Below are 17,737 nucleotides of genomic sequence, written 5' to 3' on the forward strand. Positions count from 1 at the left end.
GGCTTACCTCATGTAGGTTAAACCAGTGGCAGACAGGGCTTTTCCTGAAGAAGAATGGCTGGTGACAGTCTACCCAGGAATTGTAGGGAAAATGTAATAAGTATTTGGGGGGAGGGGTTAGTTCTCAAGCCATCACATTGTTGTATCCCATTACAATCCGAATGTCAGCTGTCAATTTCACAGTAAGCATTTCTAGTGATAACTGAACACTTAATTTAATCTTATAAAACTTTCCTTATTACAATCAGCATTTCTCAAATTAATACGATTCCCTTTACAATGTATAATCAGACTTTCTCTTAGACCATTTATTCATTTTATACAGAATTCCCACTATATGTAATGTACCATTATGTAAGCTAATCTGATCCAAGATAAAGATGTAAAATATATTGGGTATTGTGGTTTGCTTGTTTTTTTCAATAGAACAATCTAATCTGCCTGTATTAAAGACAAGGTGCAGTTAATTTTGACCATATTTTTAATTAAAATAAATGACAGGTAGTCCTCATTTTACGATTACAATTGGGACTAGAATTTTGATCACTAAGTGATGCGATCATTAAGAGAATCATCACATGATTGGACCTGATTTTATGACAGTGGTCACTAAGTGAATCACCAAAGTCATTAAATGAATCATATGGTAGTTAAGTGAAGCATGCTAATTTGTCTTCCTCAACTGACTGGGTTGTTGGAAGATTGCAAGATGTTGCAACCTTCACAAATGTGAGCCAGTTGTGAAGTGCTCAAATTGTGATTATGTGATTGCAGGGGTTGTGTGAGGGCTTTAACTTCAAGGATGGCTCATAAGTCATTTTTTCCAAGGCATTGTAACTTCAAACTGTCATTAAAAAATTGTTGTAAGACAAGTTGTACCTGTAGTCATGGAGATTGCTTCTTTCATCATTATAAAAAATATTTAGATCAATACTGAGTAACTTGTAAAAAAATTTAGTCCTTAAGGGACAATGTACCGTTTTTTTTGGAGTATAAGATTCACCGGAATATAAGATGCACCAAGATTTTGAAGAGGCAAATTTAAAAAAAAGTTTTTGCACTCTGCAGACCTCCCCAAAACGGCTTGTTTTTTGTGAAAACAGCCCATTTTTTTTCAAATAAAAGGGCATGCATAGCATTTAGGTGGCTTATAGAGTGCTCCTGGGGGCTGGGGGGAGGGCAAAATTGAGCAAAAGACAGCCCTCGTTTCTGCCCTCCCCAGCCCCCAGGAGCACTTTGAAGGCCTCCTAAAGGCTATGCACAGCCATTTTGCTGAAGGGGGCGGGATTTCGGGAGGCAAAAAATGCTGTATTCAGTATATAGGATGCACCCAGATTTTCAGCCTCTTTTTTGAGGGAAAAAGGTGCGTCTTATACTCCGAAAAATAGGGTAGGTTAATTTCTAAATATTACAGAAACATCATAGAAAAAAAAGTTTTTTAAATGCCATTTATTATGCAGTATAACAGAACCATTATGGATCAATCCTAATCACTATTTATAGCCATATTGAACAAAGTTTATGTTGATTTAATTAGGAATCTTTTTATTATATAGACAATCATGTTTAAGATATAGAACGAATATAACCCCATATATTTCCACACTATATAAAGTACTGGAGTCATAGTTTTTTTAATCATATTTTAAAAATTAGTAAAAGTTGATAATTAGCACATTAATTCAACAAGGAATATGGAAAATGCTTCATGCATGGAACATCTATAGTTTGCTGTTTTAATCTGGCAGGGATTGAAATGGAGCTACTGGATTTAGGCTGAAGTAGTGGTTGTGGAACAAAGCATTAGAAGTTCAGAAGAGAGAAGGAATATATGAAGTATATGGGCTACTGGTTATGTCACTCTGGAATATATGATGTGACAGATGGAATGTGTTGCAGAGATAGGCCAGAGGCATGTTGAATGGATATGCCACATCGGACAGGGATAGCAGTAGTTTCCCCAAACTCTTATGATTCTTGGATTTTTTTTTTCACTGGGACATATATACAATTACCATAATTTATTGATTTGTAACTGTTTTATTTGGTGACATGGATTTTAGATCTGTCATTCATAATTAAACCTGTCTCTTCATTTTCATAGATATATTCGTTAGCTCCACAATATCAGATTACTAACATTTAAATAGATTGCATTCATGTAATATATAAACATGAGTACTGTAGACCTTGGGTTACAATGGCAATTGGAACTAGAATTGTTCTGGCTAAGTGACGGGGTTGTAAATAGTACAAGTAGTCTTTGACTTACAACAGTTCATTTAGTGATTGTTCAAAGTAATGATATTGAAAAAAGTGACTTACAACCGTTTTTCACATTTACGACCATTGTAGTGTCCCTGAGATCATATGATCAAAGTTTGCACACCTGGTAACTGGTTCATATTTATGATGAGTGCAGTGTCCTGGGCTCATGTGATCACGTTTTGCAACCTTCGGAAAAGCAAAGTCATCAGGGAAGCCAGATTCACTCACAACAACTGTGCCACTACCTTAGCAACTGCAGTGATTGTGCACATTCACTTAACAACTGGGGCGAAAAAGGTCATAAAATGAGCAAAATTCACTTAATAAATATCTCACTTAATAACAGACATTTTGGGTTCGATTGTAGTCATAAGTCAAGGACTACCTGTAGTACTGTCACATGATTATATTGTTTAGCGATGGCAATTCAAGCCATCCCAGATGATGCTGCTAATTGAGAACTTTACAATTTTGCAATTTATAACTTCCTGTAAGTTTCTCCCTTAACTGCTTGGTAGAAAGCTGACAGGGGACCTCAGAAATTCTGATCATGTGACCGTGAGATTGTTGCAGCAGCCATACCTTCAAGGATTGGTCCTAGGTCTGTCTCATTCAGTGCCATCACAAATTTCAATGGTTGCTGAATAAGTGATGACCACCTATAATTACTGACTTTCCCGGCTCACCATAATTTTGGCCAACTAGAGCTTTCTGATAATACTTTTTAATAATATTTTAAATAATATAATAATACTAATACTAAGATAAAGCATAGACTATATTACTATTGTTAATTGTATCCATGCCATATGTAGTGTTCCCTATTAAATAGAGACTGAACATTTTGGTTACAAGTGCAATCAAACCCCATATAAATCCTAATAGTGTGCTGTTTTTACAATCTGATGCCTTTAATCTAGGGACTATCCTGCAAACTCAACATACTGTAGACAGCATCTCAGTCTTGATAATAGTAGTTGTAGTTGTAGTAGTAGTAATTGTTGTTATATCAACAAAAATGTGAAATCACAGCTGCAAGTTCTTCCCAAGAGCTTAGACTATTGTATTGTATCAGCAAAATGTGCAGGTCCAAGCAAGTGGAAATGTTGTCGATGCATATTTTCTAAATACCATCCAAAATATTTCGATATGGTACCCAATGTGTCAATAACAAGTGGTAACCACCAAAGCCAGTTTATGCCATAATCTTTCAGTTTTGATTTTCAGATACTTTGTGGTTTTCTCCAATTCTTTGTCTTCTACTATTTCCTGGTATTGCTACACCGGTTATCCACATTTTCTTCTTTTCAGCCACAGTTAAATCTGGTGATTTTATCAGTTTGTATTTGAAAATCCCACAATATTTTAACCTCATTTTTGGCTACTTTTTGAATTATGTTCCTGCTAATTTTTCATTATTGACACGTGATAAGTTTTATAGATGTTCCGTTTTCTCACCTATTGCTATTATTTATTGCATTGTGGTTTCCAAAGCTTTTTTAATTGTCTGGGGCCAAACAAATTTTTTAAAATTTGGTTTGTTCTGATTCTTACATTCTTCAAGTTTTCTCTTTTGTGTTTTTTTTAATTACTTGCATCTGAACAGGAAAGATGAGAAGGATAATGGTAATACAGTCCTACTACATGATTAGATATCCTTAGGCATAAGACAAGTACTGTGGGAATTATGTGTTTAGCAAAGTGATGGCGGAGCGGGGGAGGGGGAACTATCTTTGTGTCTAATTCCGTGATAGTGAACCTATGGCACGCGTTCCAGAGGTAGCATGCAGAGCCCTCTCTGGGCACGAACGCGGTTGCCAGCTACTTTTCTGGTTTCTGGTGTGCGCATGTGCACCGGCCAGCTGGTCTTTGCCCATGTGCGCGCACTCCGGTTTGGGCACTTGGTGCCGAAAAGGTTCACCATCACTGATCTAGTTGTTCTGGCAACGCTCTCTATAGTGAAGTTGAAACAGTTTGTGTCCAGGATGTGAGGGGTCTGTAGATGTTTGCACAGCTCTCTTTCTAGCTTGTGCAGTACAGGTCCTCAATGGAAGGCAGACTAATTGGAATTGTTTTTTCTACAGTCCTAACTATCTCTTGAAGTCTGTACCTGTCCTGCTTAGTTGCTGTACCAAATCAAAGAGTTATAGAAGTACAAATGACAGACTAAATAATTCCTCTGTAAACTGTATCAGCAGCTTCTTCGGTAGTCTGAGCTTTTTGAATTGGTGCAAGAAGGACGTTCTTTATTATGTTCTAATGTTAGGTGTCCATTTCAAGTTTTAGGAGATTATAAAACCCAAAAACTTGAAGGTCTCTACTGTTGATATTGTGTTACCTAATACAGGTAGTCCTCGACTTACAACTGTTCATTTAGTGACCATTCAAAATTACAATGGCACTGAAAAAAGTGACTTATGAGCATCCCTATGGTCAGGTGATTTACATTTAGATTCTTGACAACTGACTCACATTCATGATGGTTGCAGTGTCCCTGAGTTATATGTTTCCCTTTTGTGATCTTCTGACAATCAAAGTCAATGGGGAAACCAGGTTCACTTAACCTTACTAATTTAAGAACTGCATTTAAGAACTTAACAAATGTTAGCTAGAAAAGCCGTAAAATGGGGCAAATTCACAACAAATTTCTCACTTAACAACATAAATGTTGGGCTCAATTGTGGTCATGGGGACTATTGCATAATCTTCTCTTTTAATTCTTCTTGTTGGTGGGTCAGTTTCTGTATTAGCCTGTACTTGTTATGTTGTTATGTCTTCTAAGTTATCCTTTGTGTAATTCATATCAGTTGTTTCATTTATATTTCCAATTGTTATTGTAAGCATCTTCTATTCTTCTACTATTTTTGCGGTGTTTTTTTGCTAATCATTGTTCAGTGATAATTGAATATGAATCAATTATTTCCCAGTAGAGTGGAGGGAGGGGTCACTGAAGGGTTATTACAGCCTGATTGGTCCATTTGACTGAGAGAAAACTTCTTAGCCTTCGGCTTCTCCCGTTGGCTCCCAGTTTCCTCTCAGTCAAGAAGGTCCAAAGACTAAATTTTGGTTCCCAGAGTGATTGTGAGTACTAAATTCGAAAATTAATTGGATCAATTGGATACTTTAAATCAAAGCAAATTACTAGCATAAAATAGAGCTGTGCCCAATAGGACAAACTATCGCGGTCCTAAATAGGCAGGGAAAGCAGCGCGGAGCGAAGCTCTTTCCATCCAACTCCCTGCGGGCCTTTCCCCCCCCCCGACTGATTCCTGGTGACTCGGGCGTGCCGGGGGGCTTACAGCTCACAAATCCTCCCCCAAGACGATTTGCTTGCCTTGAAGCCGCAGTGCCGGCGGCTTTTTGCCGCGCGTGAAGACCGGCAGCCACTAAACGCGACCGCGCCGCCTCTACCGGGTCGGCGGTGCCCTCGGCGGCGGCGCGCAATCGAGACTGGAGCGCCAGCGGCTCTTGCCGGGCGTGAAGACCGGCAGAGATCGTCCACGGGCCGCGATCTGTTGCTTTTAAAGCGGCAAGCCTAACAAATTGCTGGGGAGGCAAGCGGCAGGCTCACGCGCCATTTTAAACGGCCGCTTGAGAAGAAGAACAACAATCCTCAGCCGGCGGCCATTTTGGACACGTGTCGGGCCTAGCTTCCCAGGCCTACCGAGCCCACACCAACATTCAAGGCCCAAGTTGAGAGGGTCTACCAGCAAGAGGCTTCTGGCTGCGACTACTCTACTTCCATACTTCAGCAGAGCACGTGAGTGGGGCGATGGCAGCGAGATCCGAGGCAGCTCAAGCTGCAACTCCACAGGCCCAAGAAGATAAGTCAGGCCCCACTGCCCCAGCCAGGCCTCGTGTCTCTAGGCCTTCTGCGGAGGATCGCCCCTCCAGAGCCCTACAAAGGGACGAGCTTAGGCGTTCCAGGGCAATTGAGAAAGCCATTGAGAGGGCAGAAAAGAAGAAGGTCAGGGATCCCAGGCCTCGATCTAGATCCCCCAGACCTGAGGCTCCTAGTCATTCCCCTTCTGTCAACAGGGGGTTCAGCCCTTCTTCTCCCTCTTCCTCTTCATCCAGATCTGTTAGGAGTGAAGGACGGGGGGGCTTCACCCCCACCCCCAACTTCCCCTGGGACAGGGGGCTTGGATAGAAATGATCCTTTAGAGGGCCCCTCTGCAGGCCCCTCCCGGGGTAGGAGGTCCCACAAGGATTCGATTCCCCATGACTATGATTCTGATTATGACGAGGAGGATCTAGAACACCTCCCTGAAAACCTAAAAAGGTTAATCTCTGCAGCCATTTCCAGGGGAATAGCTCAAAGAGACAGACCTTCCTGGCATAATAGGATTACTCCATTCAGCAGGGCCAGGTCTAGGAATTCTTCCCCTTCCCTCATGAGCGAGGTCTCCTCTAGGGGGGAGGCCAGTCGTCAAGACGACTGGGGTTTCTCTGAGGAAGAGGATGCGGCCACTGATCAGCCCACCTCTTCCAATCTATTCATCCAGGCCATGTTTAAGCCCTTACTGAAAAAGGCTAGGAGAACCACCAAGGTGGGCACGGGGGACTCCACAGTGCCCCCGCCCAGAGATCCGGATATGGTAATGTTCTCAAACACGGCCACCAATAAAGAAGAGATCCCTGCCCCTCCTCTGTTCTTGGAGGTGGCCACCAGTCAGTGGGCTAGACCGTCAAATTTTTCTCCCCCTGGCAGCAATGACAGGCGGGCTTATAACATGGAGAAGGCCTTCCTACAGGCCATCCAATTACCGGCCATAGATCAACCGATAGCTGCCCTGGTCTCATCTTCCCCGGTGGTCTCGGGGGATGCGGCAGATAAGCTTAAGCCGGAGGATAAAAGGGCGGAGCTCACCTTGCGGAAAAATTACAAGGCTTCCGCATGGGCTATGCGGGCGGCCGCCGCCGCCTCATATTTTAATCGCACGACCGTTATGTGGCTCCGCCAACTCCAGGATCGTATCCCGATCCAGGACGATCGCGTCCATCAGGATTTAACTAAGATTATGGCGGCCTGCCAGTATTCGGCCGACGCAACCCTGGATGCTATGCGATTTGGCTCCAGCGCCTTAGCTACCTCCGTGGCCGCTCGCCGACTCCTTTGGCTTAGGAATTGGCAGATCGATAATAAAGCCAAATGGGATTTAATAGCTGCCCCCTTCGCGGGTCCCAATCTGTTTGGGTCTGCCCTAGACCCAATCTTGGTGGAGAATAAAGACAAGAAAAAGGTGATGCCCACCTCCACCAAGAAGGCCGAAACACGCAGTCACCCGTATCGCAGGCCTTCCTTCAGGAATTATGACAGGGACCAGGAGCCCCGTTTCCAGCAGTACAGACAGGACAGGCAATACAACAGGCAGAATTTTCAGGACCGCTCCAGGTACCAGTCCCAATCCAAACGGCCCTTTCGTGGGGGGGGGGCGGCCGCCCCTTCCGCAGAGGGAAATGACTCGAACCCGAGTCATCCCATAGGCGGCCGCCTGGCACTGTATGCGGACAAGTGGGACCAGATCACATCAGACGGGTGGGTCCGAGCGACCATCCGCCACGGCCTAAGACTAGAATTTCTCTCCTACCCTCCGAAACGCTTCAGAGTGTTTTCCCCATCCCGGGATCCGGAACGCCGTCGTCTCATGGACCTCGCCGTCTCACACCTTCTAGACATCAGAGCGGTGGAGGTCGTTCCGGACCCGGAGAGGGGGCGGGGCTACTATTCAAACCTCTTTGTAGTCCCGAAGACCTCGGGGGGTTGGAGGGCGATTCTCGACCTGAAGCGCCTGAATCAGTATCTAGTTTACAGGCGCTTCAAGATGGCCTCCCTAAAGTCTATCCTGCAGGGCATCCGAAAAGGGGATTACATGGCCTCGGTAGATCTGACGGAGGCCTATTTTCATATCCCCATCTTCCGGGCTCACCGTCAATTCCTGCGGTTCTCCCACGAGGGCCAGCATTACCAGTACCGGGCCCTTCCATTCGGCCTGGCCTCGGCCCCTCGGACGTTCACCAAGGTCCTGGCGGCCCTGGCTGCATACCTGAGATCCATTCCGGTGAGGCTCCAGTGCTACCTGGACGACGTCCTAGTGCAGGCAGGGTCACTCCCCAGAGCCAGAGCAGACCTCCAGCTGACCATACAATGGCTCCAGGCACTAGGTTTCTCAGTAAACTTTCCCAAGAGTCATCTATCCCCATCCAGACAGATTCTGCATTTAGGGACAGTAATAGATTCCGAGTCAGGGAGGGTTCGCCTGTCCCCAGACCGCCTAACCAGTCTGAGACAATTGATCACGTCCATCAGGACAAAAAGGTCCGTTTCCACCCTGACCTTATCCCGACTCCTGGGGAAGATGGTATCCTGTATAGGGATAGTTCCCTGGGCCCGTCTACATCTGCGTCCCCTCCAGTGGGCCTTGATACCAGCCCAAAGGAGAATGTTGAGCAACTCTCTGCGACCGCTTCGCTTAATGCCGGAAGTGAGATGCTCGCTCAGGTGGTGGATGTCCCCGGCATTGCGACGGGGGCCCCCAATTTGGGAGCCAGAGAGAGTACAAGTCACGACGGACGCGAGCCTTTACGGCTGGGGGGCCGTGATGGGGTCCGACATGGCCCAGGGACGTTGGACTGCCTCGGACCTCAGACACAATATAAATTGGCTCGAACTCAAGGCCGCGAGACTGGCCCTCCGGACTTTCCACTGCCGGCTGCAGGGGCGACACATCCTCCTGCTTACGGACAATGTAGCGACGAAAGCTCATGTCAACCGTCAAGGGGGGACTCACTCCCGAGCCCTGTGGCGGGAGGCACAGACATTAGGCCTATGGGCGGAGAGACACTTGGCCTCAATTACGGCGGAGCATATATCGGGGGAGTCCAACCACCAGGCAGACTGGTTGAGCCGGGCGACTCTGGACAACGGCGAGTGGCAGCTGGATCCAGAGTTGTTTCGGAAGATTTGCCTCAGATTCGGCAACCCCCTTGTAGACCTGTTTGCCTCCCCCGGCAACGCACAACTGCCAAGATTTTTCACCCGATTCAAGACTCCAGCAGCAGAAGGAGCGGATGCTCTCAGAACCCGGTGGCCTCCGGGTCTCCTCTATGCCTTCCCCCCCCTTCCCCTCATTCCCAGAACCATTCAGAAGGTAGTCACAGAGAGGGCTCACGTCATTCTATTAGCCCCATATTGGCCGAGGAGACCATGGTTCGCAGACCTGGTCCAGCTCTCGGTCACAGATCCCTGGAGGATTCCGCCAGAAGAGGTAGTCCTGTGTCAGGGAGTCTTAGTTCACCCAGAGCCGCAGTGGCTGCATCTGACCGCGTGGCTCTTGAAAGGGGATTACTGAAGGGGAGGAGGTTGTCATCAGGGGTCATAGCTACCTTGGAGGCAGCGAGGAGACCGTCCACAATTAGAATCTATAACGCCACCTGGACGGCTTTCGCGAAGTGGTGTAGCCCCAGGGGGGTGGATCCAGCTAGGGCCACGGTTCCAGATGTTTTAGAGTTTCTCCAAAAAGGACTAGAGGATGGGTTGTCCCATAGTACATTCAGGCGTCAGGTAGCGGCCCTATCCACTATATTGGGAGGAGAGGGCTCCTCTACCCTCTCTCGCTCACCATTGGTGAAGAGGTTCCTTAAAGGGGCGGCCAACATCCGTCCGCCCCCCGTTCATAGGTTCCCTACCTGGGATCTTACCCTCGTCCTGAAGGCGCTGACAGGTTCTCCCTTTGAGCCTCTCAGGTCGGTCCACATGCGCCTCCTCTCACTGAAGGTAGTATTTTTAGTGGCCATTACATCGGCCAGGCGTATTTCTGAATTGGGGGCCCTTTCTGTTCGAAGTGACCTTTGCATGATTCACCAGGACAGGGTGGTCCTGCGTTTGGATCCTTCGTTCATCCCGAAAGTTAACACTCTGTTTCATAGGGCCCAGGAAATTGTCCTACCAAATTTTTGTCCCAATCGAACAAGGGAGAGAGAACAGGCGTGGCATCGGTTGGATGTACGCAGGGCCCTCCGTATTTATCTGAAACGGACAGAGGGCATTCGTAGGACCGAGGCGCTGTTTGTCTCTTTTCATCCGAGTTCCCTAGGTAAAAAGGTCTCGTCTTCAACTATTGGGAGGTGGATCAGGTTGGCCATTGTTGAGGCTTACGGAGCCTCGGGAAAATCCCCCCCTTCGGGGATTACAGCTCACTCCACTCGTAGTGCGGCCTCCTCAGCGGCCTGGGCCACAAGGGTGCCCTTCGAGGACATCTGTCGCGCGGCCACCTGGGCCTCCCCTACTCCCTTCATAAGACACTACCGCCTGGACACTTATGCCTCGGCTGAGGTGTCCCTTGGGCGGAGGGTTCTCCAGCGGGTGGCGGCCGATCCTCCCCCTGGGACCCAGTCTTCCCTCCCTGGGACGTAGCGTGGGTATGTCCCTTCAGTGACCCCTCCCTCCACTCTACTGGAAAAAGAACGTTGGTCTTACCTGAACGTTTTTTTCTGGAGAGTGGAGGGAGGGGTCACTTTCCCGCCCTAGGTAGATAGACAGGGTCCGGGAGGGGTAGGATCGGGTGGCCCTGGGCGGCTTTCCCTTGTCTTCTTACATCATGCAGACGCTGACCGTGACATCGCGGAAACTGGGAGCCAACGGGAGAAGCCGAAGGCTAAGAAGTTTTCTCTCAGTCAAATGGACCAATCAGGCTGTAATAACCCTTCAGTGACCCCTCCCTCCACTCTCCAGAAAAAAACGTTCAGGTAAGACCAACGTTCTTTTTCTAATGTTCAAACATTGGAAACAAATGTTGCTTTGTTGGCTCTAATTTATTATTATTATATTAAACTTGTATACTGTGGGTCCTGGGTCGCTTACAACAATGAAAGAAGAGTAACATTGCAGTAACATCAGTAAAAGATAGGACAACAGACCAGATGACATGCAACTACACAAGATCAGGTCACTATCGAAAGCCCTGGTGAAGAGTTTCACCATTCTTCTGAACAACAGATGGGGGCCCTTTGGATCTTGGGACAAACTTTATTTAGAGAGTAGTCACTGCTAAAGAGAAGGCTTGCTTCTGGAGTCTTGTTAGGTGATGTTATTTAATTGAAGGAATTTGGAGTGTGCCAACCCTGCAAAATTGAAGTGGTCTGTCTAGCAGATACTCTGGGAGTTTATGCAATGTATCAACATACATTGATATTTTGGTTAAACCTCACATTTAGTTTAAAATGGAAACTTGAAACAGAAAAATATGACATTATATTGTGACGTTTAAAATAGAGTGATTTTTTTTTCAAAATAGTAAAATCTGTTTCCTGACATGAAATCTTGACCATTTTTCTAATTTCTTTAATTTTAATTTTAAAATGTGTTGATGCCTGATCCCTCTTAAACAGTGAAAAGCTACTTTTGGAAATTTGATGATATTCCACCAGTGCTATCTAAGCAAATTGATCATAAGAGTGATACATTGTTGAAATAAGAAACAAATTAATTTCTGCTCTGTTTTCTAATAAAGTAGACATATTTAACAGTAGATTGATTTAATCTTGAGATATCATTTGGATGATGCATTTGTATAAATATAGGCCCATGTTTGATTTTTTTTTAATATCATAATTTGTTCTGGGGGATATATTCTGTTATGTAGACTAAATTGAGACTTATCAATTTAGTGTGCTGTAGTGATGAATATCTTATTAGTTTATTTATTATTTTGGAACCATCCATCTTACAGAGTGATTTTTGCTGTATTGTTAAAAGATTTTGAATGAATTCTGAGAAATATTTTCAAAGATTGCAAAATTATATTGTTAAAGCCTGATACATAGTTATTCTGTGCATCTTACCATATGTGACTGATTAATTTTAAATTTGCTGTTGACCCGCCTCTTCTGAAAGTTCATATATACATGACTGTATGTATGTATATACTGTTAATACAATCACAGCTGTCTTTACATGTTTCCCCTTTATTCATAGGCTCCTGGAGCTACTTTTGAAAAGCATGGAGAACATCTTCCTCGGGGAGAAGGCCGGTTTGGTGTAAGCCGAAGACGCCACAACTCTTCCGATGGTTTCTTTAATAATGGCCCCCTCAGAACGGCTGGAGGTATGTTACTCATTGCTGGATAAGTAAATAGCACGGGAGAAAAAATAGGCTTGAACTTCAGCTGGTGTCCCCCTCTCTCCACCATTTTGTGGCTTCCCACCCTCTATTTTTGAACTCCAGTAGTTTGATACTCTTAATATCAGTGAATTGATAGAATATCAGTTTATTAGTTAGGAGATGCTCCTATAATGAGATTATATTATTGTATCTAATCTTTTGCAGTAGGTCTTGTATATTGTGGCATTTTTTTCAAATGATAACTAGCTTTGTTTATGTAACTACTTCATATCTTATCCAGACTGTTGGCATCAGCCTTCCCTGCACCGCCATGATTCTGTGGATTCTGGTGTTTCTAAAGGAACTCATGTTGGACTAGCTGGCAGTCAGCCAGGTTGGCATGGTTCTTCACGTGGCCATGATGGCATGAGTCAGAGAGGAGGAGGAACTGGATCTCATCGCCATTGGAATGGCAATTTCCACTCCCGAAAGAATTCAGCTTTTCAGGAAAAGCCAACTGCTGAAGCTAGGGAGGAAAAGGAAGAGAAGGAGAAATTGCAATTTGAGGAGGAAGATTTTGTAAGTATACTCTGAATAAAATTAAGATGTTCCTTAAATGTACTATTTTTCCTGGAGATTGATATAAATATCCATTTGTTTCTATGACTTTATCATCTTTGGTCTTGGATGGGTTGCACCAGACAGTTCCTGTGCAGGATCCTCCTGGACTCAAGGCTCCTGTTTAAAGAGTAGTTGGTAGCCATAGCTAGGAGGGCCTTGGCTCAGCTTTATGTTGTGGTCCAGTTATGCCCTTTGTCAGGGTTCCGATGGATGCCCTAATTAACTCATTAACTCAAGTTTCAAAAGAAATCCAATTATTTATTAGGACAATAGGGAGGCTGTCCACTCATCACTCGTGACCTGGTCATCTACCGGTTGGACTATTTGCAATGCACTTCACCTGGGGCTGGGTTACCATAGAGAACTATTCGGAACCTTCAGCTGATACAAAATGCAACCATGTGGGTGGTTTTGGGTACCCAAAGTACAGGTGCTGAGGAAAGAAAAAGAAAAGGGTGAGATTATAAGATTTAATAGCTTTATATCAAGGGAGAAAAACCTGCTATATGGATAATACTAAAAGGAGTCAGGACTTTCTGTTTATTTTTCCAGCAACAGTAGAAAGACTTTGTTTCTAAAAAATGATAAGCTCATATTATAGAGTATGCTAATAGTTACCATACATTTCCTGCTTAGCGGTATAGGAATCAGCTTTGGTAATTTTACAGTCTTAGAGGGACTTCAGGTGCCAAAGATTTCTTCCCCTAATTATTCACCAAGTGTCACCAGGCTTTAAAGCATTTATAATTGTTTCTTATGGTTTTAATGTGCAACACTTTTCTCCTGTCAGAATGCATTACAAAACGAATATTAGATTCTGTGTAGGTAAATTATCAATGTTACTATATTTAGAGAACCTAATGTTGGGTCAAATGCTTATTTCTAGCTAGGAAATTTAATGAAATTGAAACTGTAACAAAACATGAAATGTGTATGACTTTTTGGTGTGCTTGTTACAGCCATCATTGAATCCAGAAGCTGGAAAACAGCACAGCCAGGGTAAACCAGCTGGAACTCCATCTGGTGTTTGGGGTAAGTACTGAGGCATTGGCAGAGAGGTATTTTCTGTAGTTGTAGAAATAGTCTAACTTTGTTCCATTTAGTCAGTTTATAAAAATAACCAAATAAGTTTTTCTTCTCTGTGTTGTATGATATTAGAAATTATATTTTAATAATAAACTGTAAGAGACTTGCCTATTATTAGGAATGATAGAATACTGTGTAGAAACTAGATATGGGTACATCATCCCATTCCCCTGCCCCAGATTGGCATTAGTATTCGTATTGATTCATAAACCTCAGATGTTTATGCACACTCAAGAAATGCATGAAGAACCTAAGCACCTAAGGGTTTTTTTGTAAAAAAAAAACCCCTGCTTTTAAATATCATACTTATTTAGTTGATGTTAGATTATGTAAATAAGCCCCATACATTGGGGAATTTAAAGACAGCCATGGCAGGAGAACTGTAAAAATTATGTTACTTAAGAAAGGTCAATGTAAAGTTTTTCATACTTAATACATATAATTCTGCCCATTCAAAAAATGAAATTCTTATGACCTTCATGTAGAAGATCATCTAGTATCATAAAGATTTTTCCCTGCTGTCCAAAAATGTTTACGTAAAAATCATCAGGTGCGTAATACAAGAGAGAGCTGCAGTTGAATAGCTGCATGATTATTGATTCATTCAGAAGTGACAGTGCCTCAAAAATGTGAACTGACACTCCATTATTATTTTTTCTAATTGTATGTATACCAGAATCCAATATTCTATTTAGCTCTTCCCAAAAATGTACTCTTAATGAATTAGACTCAGTACTATTCAGGTATATATTTTCTTAGTAGACTGTGAAACTTACTCTCTTGAGCATGCTTAATGTGTTTGAGATTCCCTTTAACAATTCCAAAATGCTTTCCTGAAGATATATTTTACGTCCACTTCCATAATTCCCAGGCTCATAAAGTCTAGTTAAAATGTTTTCTATACAAAGAAGAATTGATTGTAATATTCTTGATGCCAGTTGAAGGGTTTACTATGAATTATTTTTATTAGCCAACAAAGAAATCTAATCCAACCTATGATCAGTCTGTCGCGTTTTATTCAATTTATCAGCATGAGTATTAACAGTTCATATAATTCACATGTTTGCTTTAGTCACAGAATGCGAAGAACATAAGAAATTTGCATATTTCTATCTTCTAAGAAGTTTTACTTAAAGTGTAACATAAGAATTAGAGACTTTCAAATGGGAATTGTACTGTTTATGGCATCTATTTTTCAGCTACATGTTTGTTTCAGATTGGATCACTGAAACTCTTCCATGATCTTCAGAAAACCTGTAATAGGGTTTATTTTTAATTACTTTAAAATCAGAATTCATATTAAGAGCAAAAGTTTGTTGTATAAGCTTTTTCAGCTACATTCTTCAAGATGCTTTCTCTTACAGCCTCCATGATCTAATCAAAGAGAACCATTCTAAACTAAATGTTTTGATTCTAAACATAGTTGCCTTGGATAAAGCCATGGATAAAGCAGGTTATCTGGACCCCTTCTAGTCAGGTTTCAGGTAGGGATATGGGCCTGAAACAGCATTGATTGTACTTTTGGATGATTTCAGGAAGGAGCAGGATGAAGGTAGCATGTCAATTCTTATTCCCCTTGATGATTCAGCAACTTTTGATACCACCCACCATGGTATTCTGGACCAGTGATGGGTTAATATTGGGGGCACACTATAATATTATTTTTCCTCCTTCCTCCAGGGTCAGTTCCAGTCAGTGTTGATTGGGGAGGGGGAGATGTCTGCCCCATAGCCACTCTTACGTGAGGTACCTCATTAGTCCTTTTTGAAGAGCAAATGATAATTGTGGGCAGGAGGGCCTTTGTACAGTTTTGCATTGCATATTGTGACCCTTTCCAAATCAGAAGGCAAGTCATATGATCATTTATGCTTTGGTCATGTCCTCAGCTGATTATTGCAATGCACTTTACATTGGGCTGCCCCTGAAGAACATTCAGAAACTTCACTTAGTCCAATTGCAGCCCAAGCAATTATAGATGTGTTACGCCCATGTTCACACTTCTTCTGCAAACCCCTGGATGCAATTCTAAGTGCTGATTATTATTTAAAAAGCTCTACTTGGCATGGAGCCAAGGTATTTGAAAGACCATATCCAGTCATTTCTGCCCATCCTATTAAGTTGGGCAGGATGAGTATATTGCAGATCCTATCTATTTAGGGATGATCCATCTAGTGGGAGCAAGGAAGCAGCCGTTTTCTGTAACTCTACCCGACACTAGAACACCATACTGTGGCTAAGTAGATGGTGGCTAATTGCTGGCTAATTTCCAAGTGTCTAAATTATCACATATTACATGACTTGATTATAAGCACCATTAAATACAAATATACGTCTAAATAAAACTATATATGATTGTATCATTGAACACACATCCAACAAGTGCCTAAAGCTTAAGACTTGCTTCGTTCAGATTTGGAAGATTAGGTATATTCATTATATTGACCAACACTGGCAATTAAACCTTTCAACCATGACTCACATCAATATATAATGCCCCAAGTTTCAGGTAGTCTTTAACATTGTTAAGCAATAATATGGATGAAGCCTATCAAAAAGAGAAGAGAGGTGAAGAACTAAAACCAAATTAAGACTTTAGTTAAAGTCTTATGCAGTTGCTAGATTTTTGATACTCCACATAAGTTTATAAGATCATAACATATTCTTACAGGAATTCTTTAAAAGAAAACATTTATTTATTTAACATTTAGAATATTGTTAATTTTCAGCTTCCAAATTCATCCCTGATAACTTTCTGCATTAATGAGCAGGTACAAAAGATGGACTGCTATGAACTCATTTTTTGTTGAAATACTTAGTTTTTTCCATGTTGTTTTATTAGAAAATCCTCCTAGTGCCAAGCAACCTACCAAGATGCTGGTCATCAAAAAGGTTTCAAAAGAGGATCCTGCTGCCGCCTTCTCAGCTGCATTCACATCACCAGGACCTCAACTTTCAAATGGCAACAAGGCAACCCCTATCGTCCCAAGTGTCTACAAAAATCTGGTTCCTAAGCCTGCAGCACCCCCATCAAAGGTACACAGGATGTCAGTGAGAAGCTATTATAGTAGCAATAGGGGTGATTGAAACTATGTTATGGTAATATACAGTATAAATATCTGTGGTATACTAATATAAAAATAAAATACCAACAGTATAGGAGGGTCCATGGACTTTTCCTATCTTTATTGTTGGAAACTTGGTTCAACTTTTATATTTTCAGTTAGCATTGCGTAGACATTTAAAAGAAGACGGCCTTCTTTGAGGTTCTTGGTGGGAAATGGGTTATCTGAACCAATTTCAATTGGAATTTCACAGGGTTCAGTACAGAGGCAATATTGGTTGCACTTAACAATGATTTTTGGCAGAGCTAGCCTGGAGTGGCTTTATCAGTACACCCTGATCTCAGCCGTGATACCATCAGCAACAGCATCCTTCTCCCAAGTTAGTGGAGACAGCAGCCATGCATGGTTAACACTGCCAGTAACCAACTACCAAAATTATGTCATAGCCTCTGAGGAGTGTCCTCCCACTTTTTTAGACTCAGTTTGATTGGGACTGGCTGTGCTAATAGCTCTCTCCTCAACTTAAATTCAATAAAAATATAATTAAATTGGCTATATTTCAAATTTAGTTCCAATTACTTTCTCCTGCCTTTAATT

General features: G+C 42.8%; 1 protein-coding gene across 3 annotated transcripts in view; it reads left to right on the top strand.

The window, feature by feature from the left end:
• The window catches only part of GPBP1L1 (GC-rich promoter binding protein 1 like 1), a 37,471-nt gene that overhangs the window by 10,069 nt on the left and 9,665 nt on the right, over nt 1-17,737 (top strand). For all 3 annotated transcript variants that reach the window (XM_081946744.1, XM_081946745.1, XM_081946746.1), the window contains exons 4-7: nt 12,245-12,374; nt 12,673-12,950; nt 13,952-14,024; nt 16,918-17,111. In XM_081946744.1, coding sequence (XP_081802870.1) covers nt 12,245-12,374; nt 12,673-12,950; nt 13,952-14,024; nt 16,918-17,111 — 675 coding nt within the window. The remainder of the gene's footprint in view (nt 1-12,244; nt 12,375-12,672; nt 12,951-13,951; nt 14,025-16,917; nt 17,112-17,737) is intronic.

This window comes from Natrix helvetica, assembly GCF_964273705.1.
Source record: "Natrix helvetica genome assembly, chromosome: 3".
Taxonomy (NCBI): Eukaryota; Metazoa; Chordata; class Lepidosauria; order Squamata; family Natricidae; genus Natrix; species Natrix helvetica.